The 16,621-nt window shown below is 47.9% G+C and overlaps 1 protein-coding gene and 1 long non-coding RNA gene across 6 annotated transcripts in view; one reads left to right on the top strand and one right to left on the bottom strand.

The window, feature by feature from the left end:
• Nucleotides 1-12,980, top strand: part of HNF4A (hepatocyte nuclear factor 4 alpha) — a 37,813-nt gene extending 24,833 nt beyond the window's left edge. For all 3 annotated transcript variants that reach the window (XM_075108752.1, XM_075108750.1, XM_075108751.1), the window contains exons 4-10: nt 1,929-2,035; nt 4,581-4,736; nt 8,037-8,124; nt 8,630-8,785; nt 9,070-9,306; nt 9,982-10,104; nt 10,724-12,980. In XM_075108752.1, the coding sequence (XP_074964853.1) occupies nt 1,929-2,035; nt 4,581-4,736; nt 8,037-8,124; nt 8,630-8,785; nt 9,070-9,306; nt 9,982-10,104; nt 10,724-10,866 (1,010 nt within the window). In that variant the 3' untranslated portion in view covers nt 10,867-12,980. The remainder of the gene's footprint in view (nt 1-1,928; nt 2,036-4,580; nt 4,737-8,036; nt 8,125-8,629; nt 8,786-9,069; nt 9,307-9,981; nt 10,105-10,723) is intronic.
• The window catches only part of LOC142064136 (uncharacterized), a 43,600-nt gene that overhangs the window by 22,474 nt on the left and 4,505 nt on the right, over nt 1-16,621 (bottom strand). The window lies entirely within an intron of this gene.

Genomic DNA, 16,621 nt, shown 5'->3' with positions numbered 1-16,621 from the left:
TTTGGGAATGCTTCCCAATATCAGTGAGAAGCAGAAACTTCAAAGAAGGCCTGGAAATTTGGAAACACTTTAGGAAAACAGCTCTAAGCTGTTGCCCCAGAGTCCCCATAAAATCCACAGCTGGACGGGTGAGTCCAGCTTAGGTCCAGCTGTCATTTTGCCCCTTTTTTTCCTAATGTGCACATAGGTTCTTGCTGATGCTCTGCAGAGAGCTTAATTTTGTCTGATACATCAGCCACAGCAGAAAGGACCCAGAGCAAGGTGGAACATTTTGGTTGTTTATATGAAACGAGTAAAGATATCTACCCCAGGCTTACCCCCACCTACTGCCCTGCCTGTCTGTCTCTGCAGCCCTTCCAGGTCCCCATGACTCAGACATGATGGGACAGGATTGACCCCTTGTTTAGCCTTGCTTGGTTTTCAGGAGTATTCACAGTGTCAAGGAAACCTGTGGCTGCTGTGATCCTGCTGGTGGCCCACTGGTGGCCCTGCTGGTGGAGGGACAAAGTGTCAAGAGCAGCCCAGAGGAGCTGCCTGGCACCCTGCAGAGCTCACCCCACTGATGTCTGCAAAGGGACAACCAGGAGGCATTTGGCCCTGTTGTTCCATGTAGAGAAATTAAACCCTGTTGCTTGCCCCAGTTCACACCCCCTTGAGGAGAAACTTAGGAGAAAAGGGGTCCTTGAAGACAACATGGAAGTACCAGTGGTACCTGGGCAGCTTCCCCAGGAACACTGGCCTGCAGAAACACCTCTGAGCAGCAACATTTCTTCCCTGTTAAAAGGGATGAGGTATTGCAAGGAACTTGGCTTGACTCTTCCTGAAGAACATAGGAATCCTCCTCTCCCTGCAGCACCCGCTCATCCCATGCCCAGAGCCTTGCCGCTGTCTGTTAATATTCAATAGAAGTTACATTAGGTGCATGACCAGCTAATACTGAGTAAACATTTGGAAAACATCATGGCGTGACTGAACTCGGGGGCCTGCTACTGATAACAAGCAACATAACCTTGAGAGCTCCTATTTACAGCCGCTGACTGCAGGGCTTTTCTTCTGGCCCAGCCTCATTATTGCTTTTTATCAGGTGGATTTATACATTGAGAATGTATCAATCCAGAGAGCCACCAGCCTAAGGCAGGCACTGTTCTGTTTCCTCTGCCATCGATCAATACCTTATTTGAGCAGATGGCTTTGACTGGTGTGGCCATGGTGAGTTACAGCCAGCCCACGGCCTCGCGGCAGATAGAGAGGCAAATCCTCCCCCTCACCAATACTGCTTCTGCTCTGGCTGCTGCCACCTCTAGATTCAAAGCCCAGGTCCTCAAGACTAGACCAAGCAGGGAGGCACTTTGGGGTCATACCTGTCCTGGGACTCCCTTCACAGCAGCTCTGTTGCTCTGGATAGATAAGCAGGAGCTGTTCTGCACTTCCTTCCTTATCGTAGCTTCCTTATTTTCCAACTGCACCTACCTGGTGCAAGAGCTTCCCAAACGGAGCTCACAGAAGTCACGTGGACAGACAAAGAAGTCATGCAGAGACTCGACTCCTCCATTTCATACATAAGCTTTGGGCTGCAGGCGTGAACGTGGCGGCCATTTCAGACCCCATATCTTGAAATAAAAAAATTCAGAGCCAGATTGTTTGAAAGGAAACTTCCCTGCTGAACTCTACAGGCTTTGAACCAGGTGTTTGGGTTCTAAAACGACCCCATTCCAGGAAAGCCTAATAAAACAAATGTGAAAACAGAACCACCAGATGTAGTGAGCTCTTGCAGGCATCCCGTCACAAACCAGACTCAGCTGCACCTCTGCCCTGCCGGGCAGGGAAGCTGGGAAACTGCAACTAAGGAGAATGCCAAAAGTCTGTGATAGATTTTGGTGTGCATTGCCATGAACAACCTGCAGCTCAGCCAAAATACTCTCTTGCAGCTGTACAAAATGAACGGGACCGAATCAGCACCCGGAGATCAAGTTACGAAGACAGCAGCCTGCCTTCCATCAATGTCTTACTGCAGGCAGAAGTCCTGGCACAACAGGTACCTCTTCGTTCTTCTTTGGCAAATACGAAAGCATAAGGTACTATCTGGCCAGTAGAGCCAGCTGAGTATTTAATAGCTGAGTCTTCAGATTACCACTTCTTTTCTAAGTAACTTATCTGCCAACCCAACACTGGTTTCTCTAAGGCATTTGTTACCTGAAACCGTCCCTTTAATGCTCCTTGGTCCAGAACTCTGTTGTAATAATATGCAATAATCTGTCTGCTTTGATGGGACACATGAAGGCTAGAGAGCCTGCTGGAAGAAAATAGGGTAGAATCATTGAAATCCAAGGAGCTGTGGCTGTCTAAGCCAGCCAAGGGGCTGGCCTTGCCTGAGCAGCCTCCCTTCCCCATCAGCTGTTAGGAACTTCGGATTCTGGCTTCCTACACAGTTTCATGAGTAATCAGTTTCATGCTTGTTTTATGCAGATATTCTTTCCAGTCTTTGCTTGAAATTCCCCATTTTCACAAGCATACTGCCAAGACTTATTTCCTAGAGCATTCACCTGAAAAGATTACTCCGATTTAAGAATCTGGATATTGCAAATGGTGTACATCAGATCAGCACCGTCTGGGAGGACACAGGACAGGATGGGAGTACAAAGGCTGCAGGGGGGGTTTGTCTATGAGAACAAGTGATGAGGAGGGGGCTGTGCTGGAGGCAAGAGCTGCCAGTCTTCATGGGAGCTAGGGAGAGCAGCACTCCTTGTTCTGGGGAAAATGAAGAGGGGTTCAAGTTGGCAGTCCATGTTCTTCCTTGCTTCAAGGGTCATATTACCCTGCAGGCTGCCCCGGGAGATGCTCCAGGGCAGGACATGCCGTGCTCTGGGCTCCATGCTAGGGCTCAGGCTGTAAGGTCCACTTCCCTGAGGAGGGGATATGCCAGAAGAGCCAAGAGCCAATCCTGCACACAGGAAGCATATTCAATCTCATCCCATGTCTCACCTTGTCCTATGCAGGTCCTAATACATTTATATACCCTATAACAATAATATTGATGCTGCTCCCAGAGGTGTGAGATAACGGGGTCTCAAGTCACCAGATCTACAAGAGAAGGACATTTCCGGGACTCTGAGTCCTGCAGTGGCATCATATGTAAGTCTGGAGCAGGGTCTGCTGATAAAAACTACAGCCATTGACAAATGCAGGGGAGCTCCTGCTCTCCCACAGAGTATAGAGAGACTCATTAAACAAGGCAGGCTCCAGCATGGTAATTGGTAACTTTTATGTGCCTAGCTAATTAGACCAAGATACTGCTGAGGAGCTGCTTTCTCCAAGATCTCGGGTCACTCACTCAGAGGTCTTTATTTATTTGCTAAGCCTTCCGGGCTCTCTGATTAGGGTAATACATGGTGAGATTTTTACAATCTTATTTATTCAATAATAGCTCGAGGGCTGGAAAGCTTCCAGGTAATGCAACCTGAAAAAAAAAATGCAGGTGGCATTTGAACTCCATTTCCTTGGGGAGGCTGGCAGGGTCCAAGCTGAAAATGCTGGCAGGAACAGGACAGGAAGAGCTGATGTTGTACAAGAGCAGAGAGGGCAGGTGGAGGGCAGTGATGAGCTTGAGTTAATTGCTTACAGAAGCATGAGGATAAAGTAGTGACTAAGGGCAAATTTTTAGATGAGCTGGGTGAGCAGCTACACATGAGAACTGGGCAGGAGGTTGGGCGCCTGGTTTGGGGGAAATGTTCTTTCCAGCTCTGTGTGACAGTACTTGCAGAGTTGCCAGCTCGTCCTTTGCAAATGAAATGGGCCCATTTGCCTCTGCAATCACAAATAATTCCTATGCAAAAAAAGCGACCTGTGTTGTGGGCATGTTTGCACATGCGCATTTTTGTCAAAAGGGCCTAAAAGCTGGGGGTGGGTGGGAGGCTGTTGTCTTTAAAGTCTGTCTTTAGCATTTCAAATTGGGTCATGTCAAATATTAATGACCTGGTGCTCAGAGAAAACAATGTCAGACCTGGAAAGCTACCCTCAACAGAGACTTCTTGTGTTCATGCTGACTCAGACAGGAGCAGAAGCAGAGCCTGTGTGTCTCCTGTCAAAAGCAGACAAGGCAGGTCTGGCCAAGCACTGGCTCAGGAGCAGGGTGAGAGGGGGAGCAGTTCTCTGTCCTTTGGTGGGACCAAGTAGTCTGTGCAGCAGCACTGGATGGACATGTCCTTGCTACTGGTGAGGTGAACTGCTACATGAGCCCCTCTGTTCCCTCCTGGATCTTGACTGAGCACCGTTGTTCAGTGGGAGGAAGACCCTGGATTTAGAAAGCTTTCTTCTGTGCTTTCCAGTCAATTCAAAGCATGACAGTTTACCAAGATGATCCACAGCCTCAGCTCTGAAGCATTTCATGTTCACAGATCCCCAGGTTGATCTCAATTTAAATGAGTTTTGCTGCGCCACATATTCTGGGGACTGGATGTGCAATAGAAAAAAGTAATCACTGATGCTGGAGTCTGCATCAACACAACCCATGGGCTGGGGATTTTCCTGTCTATGTTTCCTCTGTGGTACTGAAAGCTGAAGGATCTCTTCTCTCCTTCCAGATATCATCCCCGGTTCCTGTGATGAATGGAGACATCCGAGGGAAGAAGATCGCCAACATCTCCGACGTGTGCGAGTCCATGAAGCAGCAGCTGCTAGTGCTGGTGGAGTGGGCCAAGTACATCCCTGCCTTCTGTGAGCTGCCCCTGGATGACCAGGCAAGTCCCCCCATCCACCCCACCTCGCTCTGCCCTGGCAAAGGCAGCAGGGAGCCACAGATGAGCCAGGCAGCTGAGACCTTCAAAGAAAATGTGCATTGTCCACTCTCTTATCCTGACTGCTGCAGCTGATTGGGAATGGCATCCATACAATGCCAGCACAGGCCATTTGCATGTGCAGCTAATCAGTCGATGAGCACAGTCATGATAAGACTGAGCTCAAATGAGGTACATAATCAGGTGCGCATTTTGCATGGGTCTATCAGTAAATTATTTATTCATTATAGTTTGTGCAGCACTTTGAAAACCTCAAGTGCTTTACAAATACTTAGGGTAATCAGACTTAGGACAGATTTCAAGCCTAAGGTCTGCTCAGCACTTAAAACCAAATCTGCCTGTCTATTTTTCTTTCTGCTTCTTGCCCATGGATATGTTTGTATCCATTCTCCTGGTGTGGAATTATTGAAACTAGTTTGCTCCCAAGGCAATAAGAAAATCTCTCTTCAGGGTTAAACAACAGAAAAGTATTTGTATTTAACACAAATTACTAAAATGACATTTGATCATTTCATAAGCAAGATAAGCACAGTGGGTTTGAAATCCTCTGTAAAACTATACCACAGGATCTCAGGCAGCCTCAAACAGATACGTGGAAATGTCTCCTGTGTAAGTCTAAATTTTAGAGGTCTGCAGCAGATATTGCAGGACATGATACATGCCCAGCCTTGAACAGCATATGTGGATGGTGCGGAGGCTCCAGAGGGAAGGATAGCACTTCTGGCAGGATATAGTGCTTCTGGCAGTGGCCAGCACAGGTCCTGCCACAGGAAGGAAGGTATTTCCAATCTTCCCAGTGTTCAGTCACAAAACCAGCATGGGTCCTCTTCAGCTACAATCAGTCTCCAGCCCTGTTGATCTAGAAATAATTTTTACATCATGAAGAAAAAGGATATCCAGAAAGTAAGAGTATCCAGCTGATCAAAAACCCCATAATCCTAAAACTGAGATCTTCAGTAATAACCCAGCAGCACAAAGCCCTGGAGAATTCAGTGCTGTTAACACAGAGCATATTTCCCTCTTTACTATTGTGTGCAAGTGCTAAATTGTTTTAAATTGTAAGAAATCTGTTAAACTCCTAAGGCAAATACAGCCCAAAAATTATGAAAAACAAAATGGACTCCAATGGCAAATGACACTTACACAGCAGACAGGCTGCAGCCCGGTAGAGGCTTGGGCAGCTCTGTATAAGCCATTGTGTCCTTGTGCCATTTGGAACAGAGGCAGTAAACCTGGATAATACCTCCACGAACTACAGCAATTTCCACATGAGCTCATTTTACAATTGTGGTGCTGGAAAATTTCTCAAAGAAGAAACCAAAGCCTAAAGATGACATTGCCTGAACCCCGCCTTCCCACAGAGGAGATGCTGCTCTCAGCATTCTCCACACGCTCGTCTCGACTGAAATAGGTCTTCTGTTATGACCAGCCATCCCCCATCCTGAGCAGTTCCCAATCTGTCCCAAATGGCTTGAGAGCAAAAACTGTGCTGCATTGCCATCCATGCTTTCAAAGGACAGTATGAGACCAGAGGCAGCAGATACTCAGGGGAGTGTGGGAGGAAGGACAGAAATGCCAGGGAGCAGGAATGAACAAAACTAAGTGCAAGGCAGCTGCCCAAGGGGCACAACTGCCAGTCAAGAGATATCCAGTGGGAATGTTTAATGTGGAGAAGTGCTGCTACATTGTCATTAAAATATTCCCTGAGAATGAATCATCTCTGCCAACATTTTTTAGGAAAAGTCATACCCAACCCCTCATTATTCCTCTGCACCAGAATGTCAAAGTATGAGGTTTGGTGGGGCAAAGCCATTTCATTTCAAAGTTAAAGTTCTACTTTGCTGTGTTACAACTTTTATATTTATCCTAGTTCACAACCGGATGATGTATCTCAGGTTGATCACTGCAAGAACAAATATCAAATAAGATGGTTTTGCCTTGTTGAAGTAATTTACTTTAACCCTGCTCAAACAAGCAAGTTTTACGGAAACAAAAATGGTGATTTCAAACTGAGCTTTCTTGAAATTGCATTAGGCAGGAAATTTCTACATGAGGGCTTTGCTCCCCTTTGGGACTCACAGTTTTTCCATCCTTCTCAAAAGTTTTGTGAGATAGGAAAGCTCAGGTCTTTGCAGCTCTGGTAATTACAAGCAGCTCGGTTAACACATCCGCCCATGTTTGGATAGCGATAGAGAGGGGCTAGATTTTGGCATATAGATAAAGGTTCCCCAGCACCATGTGTGCGTGGCCTTTTTTCAAGGACCTCCACTCTGTTTATTCTGCATAACTCTTTTTTACCCGCTGCAAAACAAATCCCTCTCTCAGACATCAGCATCTTTCCTAACCAGAGCTCTCTTCTATGGGTGACACATTGTCCTGGCATTTCTGCTACGGTAAGACTTCTTTTGGCTTTGTCAGATGCTGAGGGGTAACACACTGGAAAAGGGGACCATTCCCATCAGGACACACTTTTCAGAATCTCTCCATCAATGTTTAATGATTGTTTTCTCCAGCAGAAGCTCCTGGCTGGACATTAAGAAGGCTCTGTGTCAAGCTGTCCAATTGTTAACTTCGGTTTCTGCCTCAGTCTCTGAAATTTTTAACTGAAGGAGGGCAAAAGATTCAGAACATTCTCAGGAGCCACTGGAGGGTGTAAAATGAAACACTTCAAACATTAACGTCAGGGAAGAAAAACATCCCTTTGGCTTCCCTGGCCCAAATGCCCAATGCTGTGGAGGGAATGAATGACCAGAGGGTGACCCCACCAGCCAGGTGGACGTGGGTTCCCATTAGTGTGATTTCTGTGGGAGATGGGCACGGCCTGGAGGGACAGCAACTGTCCGCAGCAGTGGATCATACTGCTCCCCACTTCCCAGGCTGGAGCATGGTCCCTGCTTCTGCACGTGGTAGCATTTGCCTTGTCTGCAAATGGCCCACTGCAAACACGTCCCACTGCTGGCATGAGGTCCTGGGACAGTCTAGCATGGTCTCGCTCATGACATGTGCCATGAATATGGGATGTTTCAGGTGCTGTCTATTATCTACTGGTCCTGCTGGGTTTATAGCTGTTTATGCACAGGAGTAAACCATTTTTTGACCCCCTTCTCTGGGACTGGAGAGGGGCTTTAACTCTCCATCCTTGAGCGCAGTACAGAAACGCTGGGCTTTCCCTCTTGCCTATATGAAATCACAGCCTTGTCTCTGTCTCTGCGTCATCCAGATATCTTTTCCCTGCCCTTGCAGGTAGCACTACTGCGAGCACATGCAGGAGAACATCTGTTACTGGGAGCTGCCAAGAGATCCATGGTGTTCAAGGATGTCTTGCTGCTAGGTAAAGAGTGCACTTCCGCTCCTGGCCCATCTGCTTCTGCGAAGCTTCCCTGCTGGTGTGAAGGAGAGGGTGGTTCAGTGTTTGCAGGCATCCTTTTTGCAGGGGGGTGGCTTGAGCAAGCCTAGCACAACCTTTGGGTGCAGCTAGGCCTGTCTGACATTGACATCAAGGCCACGACATGTGGAAAATTTGGGGGACTATGAACATCCACATTGCCCTCCCCCAGTTTGTGTAAGCAGGATGTGGTGTGATTGAGAAAAAAGCTCTTGCTCCTCGGTCAGCTATTCCTTGCTTGAGTGACTCTTGAGTAAGGAGAGGCTGCTCTGGCAACACAGATCAGCATTTCTGGTGGGCTGAGCCAGGGAAGGGGCAGAAGGAGGAACTTCTTAAGTCCTCCACCCTCAGAATTATCTCAGCATTGGTTACTGGGGTTTTGAACTCCTTGCCACCCTTGATAAGTCTTGGGCAATGACAAGGCAATGGTCCCTGTGCTGCTTGTCCATAGGAAATGACCACATCATCCCGCGGAACTGCCCTGAACTGGTGGAGGTGAACCGCGTGGCCATCCGCATCCTGGATGAGCTGGTCCTTCCCTTCCAGGAGCTGCAGATAGATGACAATGAATATGCCTGCTTGAAAGCCATCATCTTCTTTGACCCAGGTATGCTCCAGCTTGGTGAAGGTTACCATCAGAGGGGATTAGTCTGGGTTATGCTGACTAATACTGGTACTGAGTTGTGGAAATGCTGCCTGGTCTCCTGTCCAGGCCAAACTGTTCTTAGAGGGAAGGGATGAGTCAGCCTAAATAGAGGAAGAATGTACATTACAGCAGACAATAAAGAATCAGAGACAGATCACCTCAGCCTGCACCCAGACTTCATGCTATTACTGAAGGACAGTTCTTAGTGAAGCAGCCTGGATAGTTTGCTCTGTGGGTTCTTTCAGATGCCAAAGGACTGAGTGACCCCTCCAAGATCAAGCGGATGCGGTACCAGGTGCAGGTCAGCCTGGAGGACTACATCAATGACCGGCAATACGACTCACGGGGCCGCTTCGGGGAGCTGCTGCTGCTGCTGCCTGTGCTGCAGAGCATCACCTGGCAGATGATAGAACAGATCCAGTTTGTCAAGCTCTTTGGCATGGCTAAGATTGACAACCTGCTGCAGGAGATGCTGCTGGGAGGTGAGTGATTGAGGGTCCTACAAGATGCCTCTCAGTGTTCCCTGATCACCACCCCCTTGAGAACTTCTACAGCCATTGTTTCCTACGCAAAAACCATGGAGACAGCCTGTATGCGGTTAGCCATTGACTCACACAAAATCATCTCCCCTGTCACTGGCAATGGTAACAAAGGGTCCTCCATTTCTATTCACCTAAAGAGATGCATTAGCTGTGCATCTGTTTACAGAGAGGAGTCCCCAGCCCTCTGCATGTAGACAAGCTTTGCTGTGCAACCCCCAAGCATCTACCAGCTGTTTCACTAATCCTCCTCTGTGTCATAAGGGAGTCATCAAAACAAAAGGGTCTGAAAGGTCAGGTTGAAAGAGTGTCCCACACTTTCTACTGGGAGCATCCAATGGGACAAAACAAAATGAGAAGTTCCCACTGTGCTATTCTTTACATGGAGGTGTGACTCAGGAGGACAGGAACATAATCCTGTATAAGAGAAAATGCAGGCAGCAAGCAGGGGTTAGTGACCCCAAGGCATCCATGGAGGAAAATGGGAAGGGTGTGCTCCAATCACATATGCACAAGCTGATCATGCACAAAGCCTGGACATTTTGGTGCAGTGGGTCTGCCCATCCGAACTCTCTCCTTCTGTCATTGTGGCAACTAATGTCATATGGACGTTTTTAGGCTCATCAAGTGAAACGCCGCATGCGCACCACCCGCTGCACCCTCATCTGATCCAGGAGAACCTGGGAACAAACGTCATTGTGGCCAACACAATGCCTCCTCAGATGCACAATGGGCAGATGTGTGAGTATTGCCAGAGAGACAGAGCACTCTCGGGAGAAACAAAGAGCTTTCCAGTGTACCTGTGGAGGTAGTTTCTACCTTACAAGGAAATTTCCATGCAAGACAGTCTCTGATAATGAGTGTGTGAGAAATTCCTATGCAGAAAGGACAGACAAACAGAGAGGTGGGCTAGATTAGATTAGGCTAGACTAACTGATTCAACAAGATGCTCCCTGGCAGGCTGCAACTTTTGCATAGTCCTTAAATGTAGGGATGAATAATCCCGTCCAGTGCCCACTGAAACCAGTGGAAAGGCTCCCCTTCCCTTGAATGGTTCAGACACACCTCACTTTGCCCTCTGCAAAAACACAGAAGAATCTGGTCCACCACCCTGGTCTACCACATGGGGCCAGTACAGGTCAAAATGCCAGTAGCTCTCCTCATTCGATGTTCATTATTGTGATTCTTCCAGGGCATCTAACCATGCCTGTGTGTCCAGGCTGCCTCACAGCAAACACACAAGCCATTAGGAGCTACGGTTTTGCTACAGAGCCTTTGCTTTGCTTACACCTGAACCTGGCACAACTGAGGACAGAACCCAGTGCTGTCATGTCTTCTAATTTTGTTTCTCTCTCTGTAGCTACTCCAGAAACCCCACAGCCATCTCCACCTGCAGGCTCAGGACCAGAGCAATACAAGCTGCTGCCCGGAGCCATTGCAACTGTGGCAAAACAGCCCACCTCCATCCCGCAACCTGCCATCACAAAACAGGAGGTGATCTAGCCATCTGCAGATCAGCTGGCCTTGTTTAGAAGACCATGTGGGAGAAAAGCCCAAATTGACTCTGCCACTGTGAAAAGAGAAGCCATCCAGAGGTCTTTGGGCATAAACACATGGACTTGCTTATTGGACTAGTTCACCACTACCAAAAGCTGTCTTCCTGCAGCTACGGACAGCATGTGCCATGGGAAGCCCCTAGTCCCAGAACTAAGGTTGAAGCCTTACTGAAACCCTCAGTCCTTGTAAGAAGGACCAGATCTCTGCCTCTGTCCACAGGGGGGTTGCAGTGACCGACTGGGAACAGTGCAGCTGGCTGTTCCCCCATTGCCACCTCTCAGCATTGGTTCAGCACACACCAGACCCTGAGAACAAGAGATTTTCTGTGTTGTGTGAATGGAAGGCTTCCCTCCCACAGACATGCCAGACATACCCAGACAGTCCCCAGACCAGCCAAACTTGATGGAGATGGAGGCTCCTCCAGGAGCATCGCAGCAGGTGAAGTACATGGGTTTTGCCCAGGCAGCACTGGCAGAACTGCTCCTCAGCCTTGGCTAGTCCAAGGTCTTTGCATGGTGTCACCCTCCAGCAAACTAACCACCCCAGCTGGGTCTAACAAATCTGTTCAGCTGATACTGGGGCAAAGTCTGGCCCATGAGGATTCTCCACTATTTGGATCCTCCTGCCTTTTGAGGGGTTTTGCTATTTCTGTGCCAGGACTGCCCTCCCACCACAGGGCTCACAGAGGCGACCACTGCCAAATCCTCCCCTTACACCACTGCTGCCTCCTTGCTACTTGGACTGGGAAGTTGGGGGACCATGGGACTCGGGAGATTTCAGCTAATGGGATGGGATCACCCTTGCACAGGCTGGCTGTGGGAAGCACTGCCCAAAATATCACCGGCCCCACTACTGCTCTTCAGTGGTCAGAAGATGACCACTGGATGCCTGTTTGGAAGGAAGCAGCGGGGAAGGACACATGAAGGGGAGAGACCTGTAAGGGCAAGAAGAGCCCAAGCCTCACAGGTTGGATCAAGGTCTTGGGCTGCCCAAGTGCTGGGAGCGTCATGTCCCAGGATCTCAGTTCAGACACAGCTTTAATGCTAAGATATGCCATATAATCTACTCGTCCAGTCCAGTGCCACTCCCTCAGCTTAGAGTGAGTGGCTGATAACCGATTTACAGGTCTTCATAACACGATAAGAATTCGTTATGGCCCCATCAGAGCTCAGAGGGTCTGAGGGGAGCAACCTCAAAAACACAGTGCTTTGAGTCCTGCAGAGAAGAACAACAGAAGTCAAGGAAAGACCTTGTCTCACCCAAGCCCCTTGGGTCTGCCTCAGACTTGGGTCTGCACCCGCCTGCTCTGCTCCGTCCCTGACACAGTCCCTGTTTCTCTGTGCCTGCCTGTGCCAAGACCATGCAGATCTGACCTTTGGTTTACAGCTGAAACCAGGAAAGGAGCCTTTCCGCACCCAGCGCTTGCCTCTCTGGCTGCTGGCAGGGCTGGAGCTTGCAGAACCCTGCATGACTTCAGACTCAAATAATTTTTGGCAGTGCAAGGCAATAGGCAGCTCCAACTAACCACAGACTAGGTGGGGTGCTGGCCTCTCGGGAAGACGAAGCTGATGGAACCATGGCTGCCGAGAAGTTCCTGGGATGAATCTGAGCCAGCCCAGAGAAGGAGCTGCAGGTCTGTCCCTTGATTTCCAATGCAAAAATGAAACACACCACCTTGTGCTGATGGTGTCAGAAGTATTGTATCATCTCTCAACACTGGTGGCATCGTACCAAGTAATTTATTGCAGTGATGAATCCAATCATTTTCTGTAAATTATTTTGTAAATCACATTGATTATTTATAATTGGGAGATTAAATGCAAAAAACCCCATAATAACCAGGCTGTCTTTTCCAACTGCAGCAACCCTTTTTCCTGTACTTAAAGATACTCTGTGGGGAATCCTTTTTGGTCCATTTGCACCAAGTATTCCTTGATACTGCACATTAATTTTTGGTGGTTACTACCTTCCAATGGAAACAGAGGAATATTTCTTCACTGAGTTTGTATTCTTAAAAAAAAAAAAAAAAGAAATAAATGCAAAAATATTTTCTAACTTTTCCCAGACAGATGGATTTCTTTCTTCTGGGAGGATTTATTTTAAATCAAGGGGCTCACCTCCTTGTTGGTCTGAGCAGAAAGCATATGTATATTGAGGAAAAATCCCAAACAAGTGTTTGATGCTGTAGCCAGCTGTCACTATTTCCTGGCAAGCCTCATATTAGCTGGTGTCTGTCCTAAAGCCACATGTGGTGGAATCATAAGACTGAATGACAATCCCAATTTTCATTAAAAGGAAAACAAACATGAAGAATAAATATTTGCTTTCATGATTCCAGAAAGACTAAAGATCTGAAGTAACCACACTACAAAAGCGAAGCAAAGGAAGCCAAAAATTAGCATTTTGAACCCGTTCATTTTTAAGTCCCTCTTGTATTTCACAGGTAATTTCTGAGCACCTTGGAGTGATTATTTTCCTTTGGTTCACACACAGCCAACCCACTGCGCAGGTGTAGCCAAAGGCAGACTGAGCCTACGGGGCACAACAAGACAATGAAGTGAAAGTCGATTTGTCACTGGTTGTAAAGGTGAAGAAATACACTGACAGTTAGAGAAGGCTCTTAATGACTTGCTCTTCTGTTCATGATCATGGGAGCCTGCTCTCAGCTGTAGCGCGCCCAGGAAGATAATGGAAAGAGGAGAGAGAGGTCTAGGTGGCTGCAAAGATTAGGTATCTGAGGAGGAACAACATCCATCATTTTCAGCTCTGATCTGCAGCAGATGCCCCTCATGTTCCCCCATCTCCTGCCCCTGATATGAAATGAGGTGGGCAGTCTCCTCCCAGGTATGAGGGATGAGAAGCACCCTGATTTTCCCTCCCACTTGCACACCTAGTGACCTCCCAGTGACAGTCATGCTGGTAAAAACTGCCAGCAGGTATGAGGCGCAGGGGTGAGATTCAGAGCTGCGTTTGAGGACTGTGTGGAGACAGCACTTAGAGCCTGCCTCCACTCTGGGGCCAAGGACCTGGGAGAATAGGACAGACCTCAGATATCATGCCTTCAATACCTGTGCACCCGTGATGATCCAGCGCCCCGACACCATAGCCAAATGTCTGAACAAGGTCAGCAAAGGCAGTCACAGGACATGCATTATCTCAGCACACACAGAGCCACTGAGTGCTTAGTCCAGTCAAAAGAAGGAAAAGGAGTTAGTTCCTTCTTTTTAATGCGGAATAAAAACCAGGACTTTTCTGCCTGCCACAGGAACCCCGTGACCCACAGTTGGTTTTACCTGGGTATATGCCCTAAAAACTCCATATATGTAATATCAAATCTTTGAAGTAATAAATTCTCCTGGATTCCCTCACATGCATGTCTCTATCAAGGTTGCCCTTTGCTTGGTTAATCTTAAATCAGCACAGTCCCTACAGGAGGCTTCTTATTGCTGAATTCAGCTCACTTGGAAAAAAATCCACAAACTGCCCCAGAGACAACCTTGTCCTTAAGTGGCATCCTCTATCCCAACCTACAATTCTTCTTTTGCTCCAGCCTGGAATCACCCTGAGACACTGGTTTTGTCCCTTGTGGGCTGTGTTTTATCCTGCTAGGCTCCCTGGAGCCCACGGGCAATGTCCCATGTCACAGGAGAAGGCTGCTGTAAGGGCAGCTAGTATCAGCCTTTAAGACACAACTTCCTTACATTGATTTTGGACACAAGAGCTCTTTACTGTTCTCTTCTGTGCTTGCAACCTAGACTAAGGATGATTTCCTGGACAGCAGTATCTCCAGCTGAGAAATCTTTCCACAGTGTCCAAGCAAAGATCTGTGAAAGTGGTATTTTTAGGTCCTCTGGCCACTATGAAATGCATTCTTTTCATATTCCTTATATAACCTTCATCTGAAATAGCCAACAGGCTTTGGAGCCTTTACCACAGCTTTCATATCTCAGCAGGGGTAGGGGGGGAGAACAGCAAATGAGTTTTATGGCCTGTATATCATCTCTGACAAAAGCAACTATTGCTGCTATTAAACTTGCAAGTGCACACAGAGGCACAGATAGTCATGAACAAGAAGCAGCAGGGATGGCTCAGCAACGTGGCACTGCTGATCCAGGCAATTCTGTGTGCCAGGCTGGCCAGTCCCCTCAAGGCTGAGTGCAAATACCACCAACCAGTTTGGGAATTCAGGCCATGCACTGTACAATCCCTTTCTCCTCAGAGAGGCTGGGGGAGGATGTGGGGGAGTTGTGGGTATGTTTAAAATCCCTCTCCCCATTCCTAATTGAGGTGTGACCCTGATAATCATAAACATGCCTAGCACCTGAAAAATTGTCAGCCAGGCCAATAAAAATGGCAATATACTGTCAGCTTTGTTAGGTGTGGAGTGAGCAGGAGTGCTCAGCACAAACAAGACTGCAGTCACGTCCTTCAGTTCAGTGTAAGAGAGAAGAGGCTGCTTGGGTCAACAGTGTGCTCCCACTCTAACCTGGGCCTTGGGAAGGAAGGTGGTTTGGTAACTGTATTTCTAAGGCTTGGAAATACAAGGCTCTGGCTTTGGACCTAGAGTGATTCCAGGCTTACCTGATCGTGGCTGCTTCATCAGCTTTCGGAGGCCTGAGGCCACCACTAACTTGGGAGATCAGTCACAGAAGAAGGCATGAGTTACACAAACCACTGGGCTCTGCAGTCCATGCTCCATTTCAGTCCTTCATGTCTGGCAACTGCCTGGCTGGGACCTGCAGTCCCTTGTAATGATGGACACACAAAGACCAGGGAGCCTTCCTGAGCCTGGGGGACCCCAGATGACTCTTTTCTGGGGTAGCTGTTGTGATTCTCTACCTCCTCCTAGAAACAGCCATGGGTGCAATAAGCAGTACAAGAGCTGTCTGAGGGACATGCCTAGAGCAGAAAGCATTGCGAGCCAGGCAGAAATTCCTCACTGCAGCTGCCAACCTAGGTGTTAGCACTGGCTGGAACACAACCTGTTCCCCCTCACTGACCGGGAAAACCATTACAATAAAGTAACTCAATAATTCATTTCTCTGTTCCTCTCCAGGACTCTCCAGAACCTCACTGTGCCTTAAAAATACCTATTAATTAATCCTGCCTATGGGTTAGTATTACCATTAACTATTGATATGGAGCACACTGGTTCATGCGTATCCTAGGATCTACTCAGAGCTGATTTGCAGAGGATACAAAGTCTTAAAAGTCCACCTAAAGAGACATGAAGGTCCCCAGCTCAAGCACCAGTTAAGATGGCAAGCAACTGAGGAAAAAGCTTGTGGCAGAAGCAGAAAAGAGAAACCTTAGTGCCAGACCCACAGTCCCTGACTCTAGACTACAGCAATTCTGGCACAGATGAAGGACAACCATTGGGAATCTCATTTCTGTGTGGTTTTTAACCCTCTCTTAAATTATCTTAAGGTGTGGGATTAGAGTGGCATCCTCTCACCTGGGAGAGAACACTGGAGACCTGATGTACTGCATGTCCATGGAGGAGGCAATGGAGACAGCTCCAGCATTGCAGGTTCTTACATTTCCATTGAAATCCTATTTCCTGTGTGCAGCTCCTCTCCTCACAGCTCACCACACAGCTGTGTTCCTTCACCCCAAGGCTGTGCAAGTGCTTGAGATATTGCTTAGGGGTTACTCCAATACCCATCCCTGCTTCACTCCTTCACCCCTTCATCCCTTCACT

This window comes from Phalacrocorax aristotelis, chromosome 13 (genome assembly GCF_949628215.1).
Source record: "Phalacrocorax aristotelis chromosome 13, bGulAri2.1, whole genome shotgun sequence".
NCBI lineage: Eukaryota > Metazoa > Chordata > Aves > Suliformes > Phalacrocoracidae > Phalacrocorax > Phalacrocorax aristotelis.
Note: the sequence above shows the minus strand (reverse complement) of the source record. Positions and strands in the feature narration are given on the sequence as shown.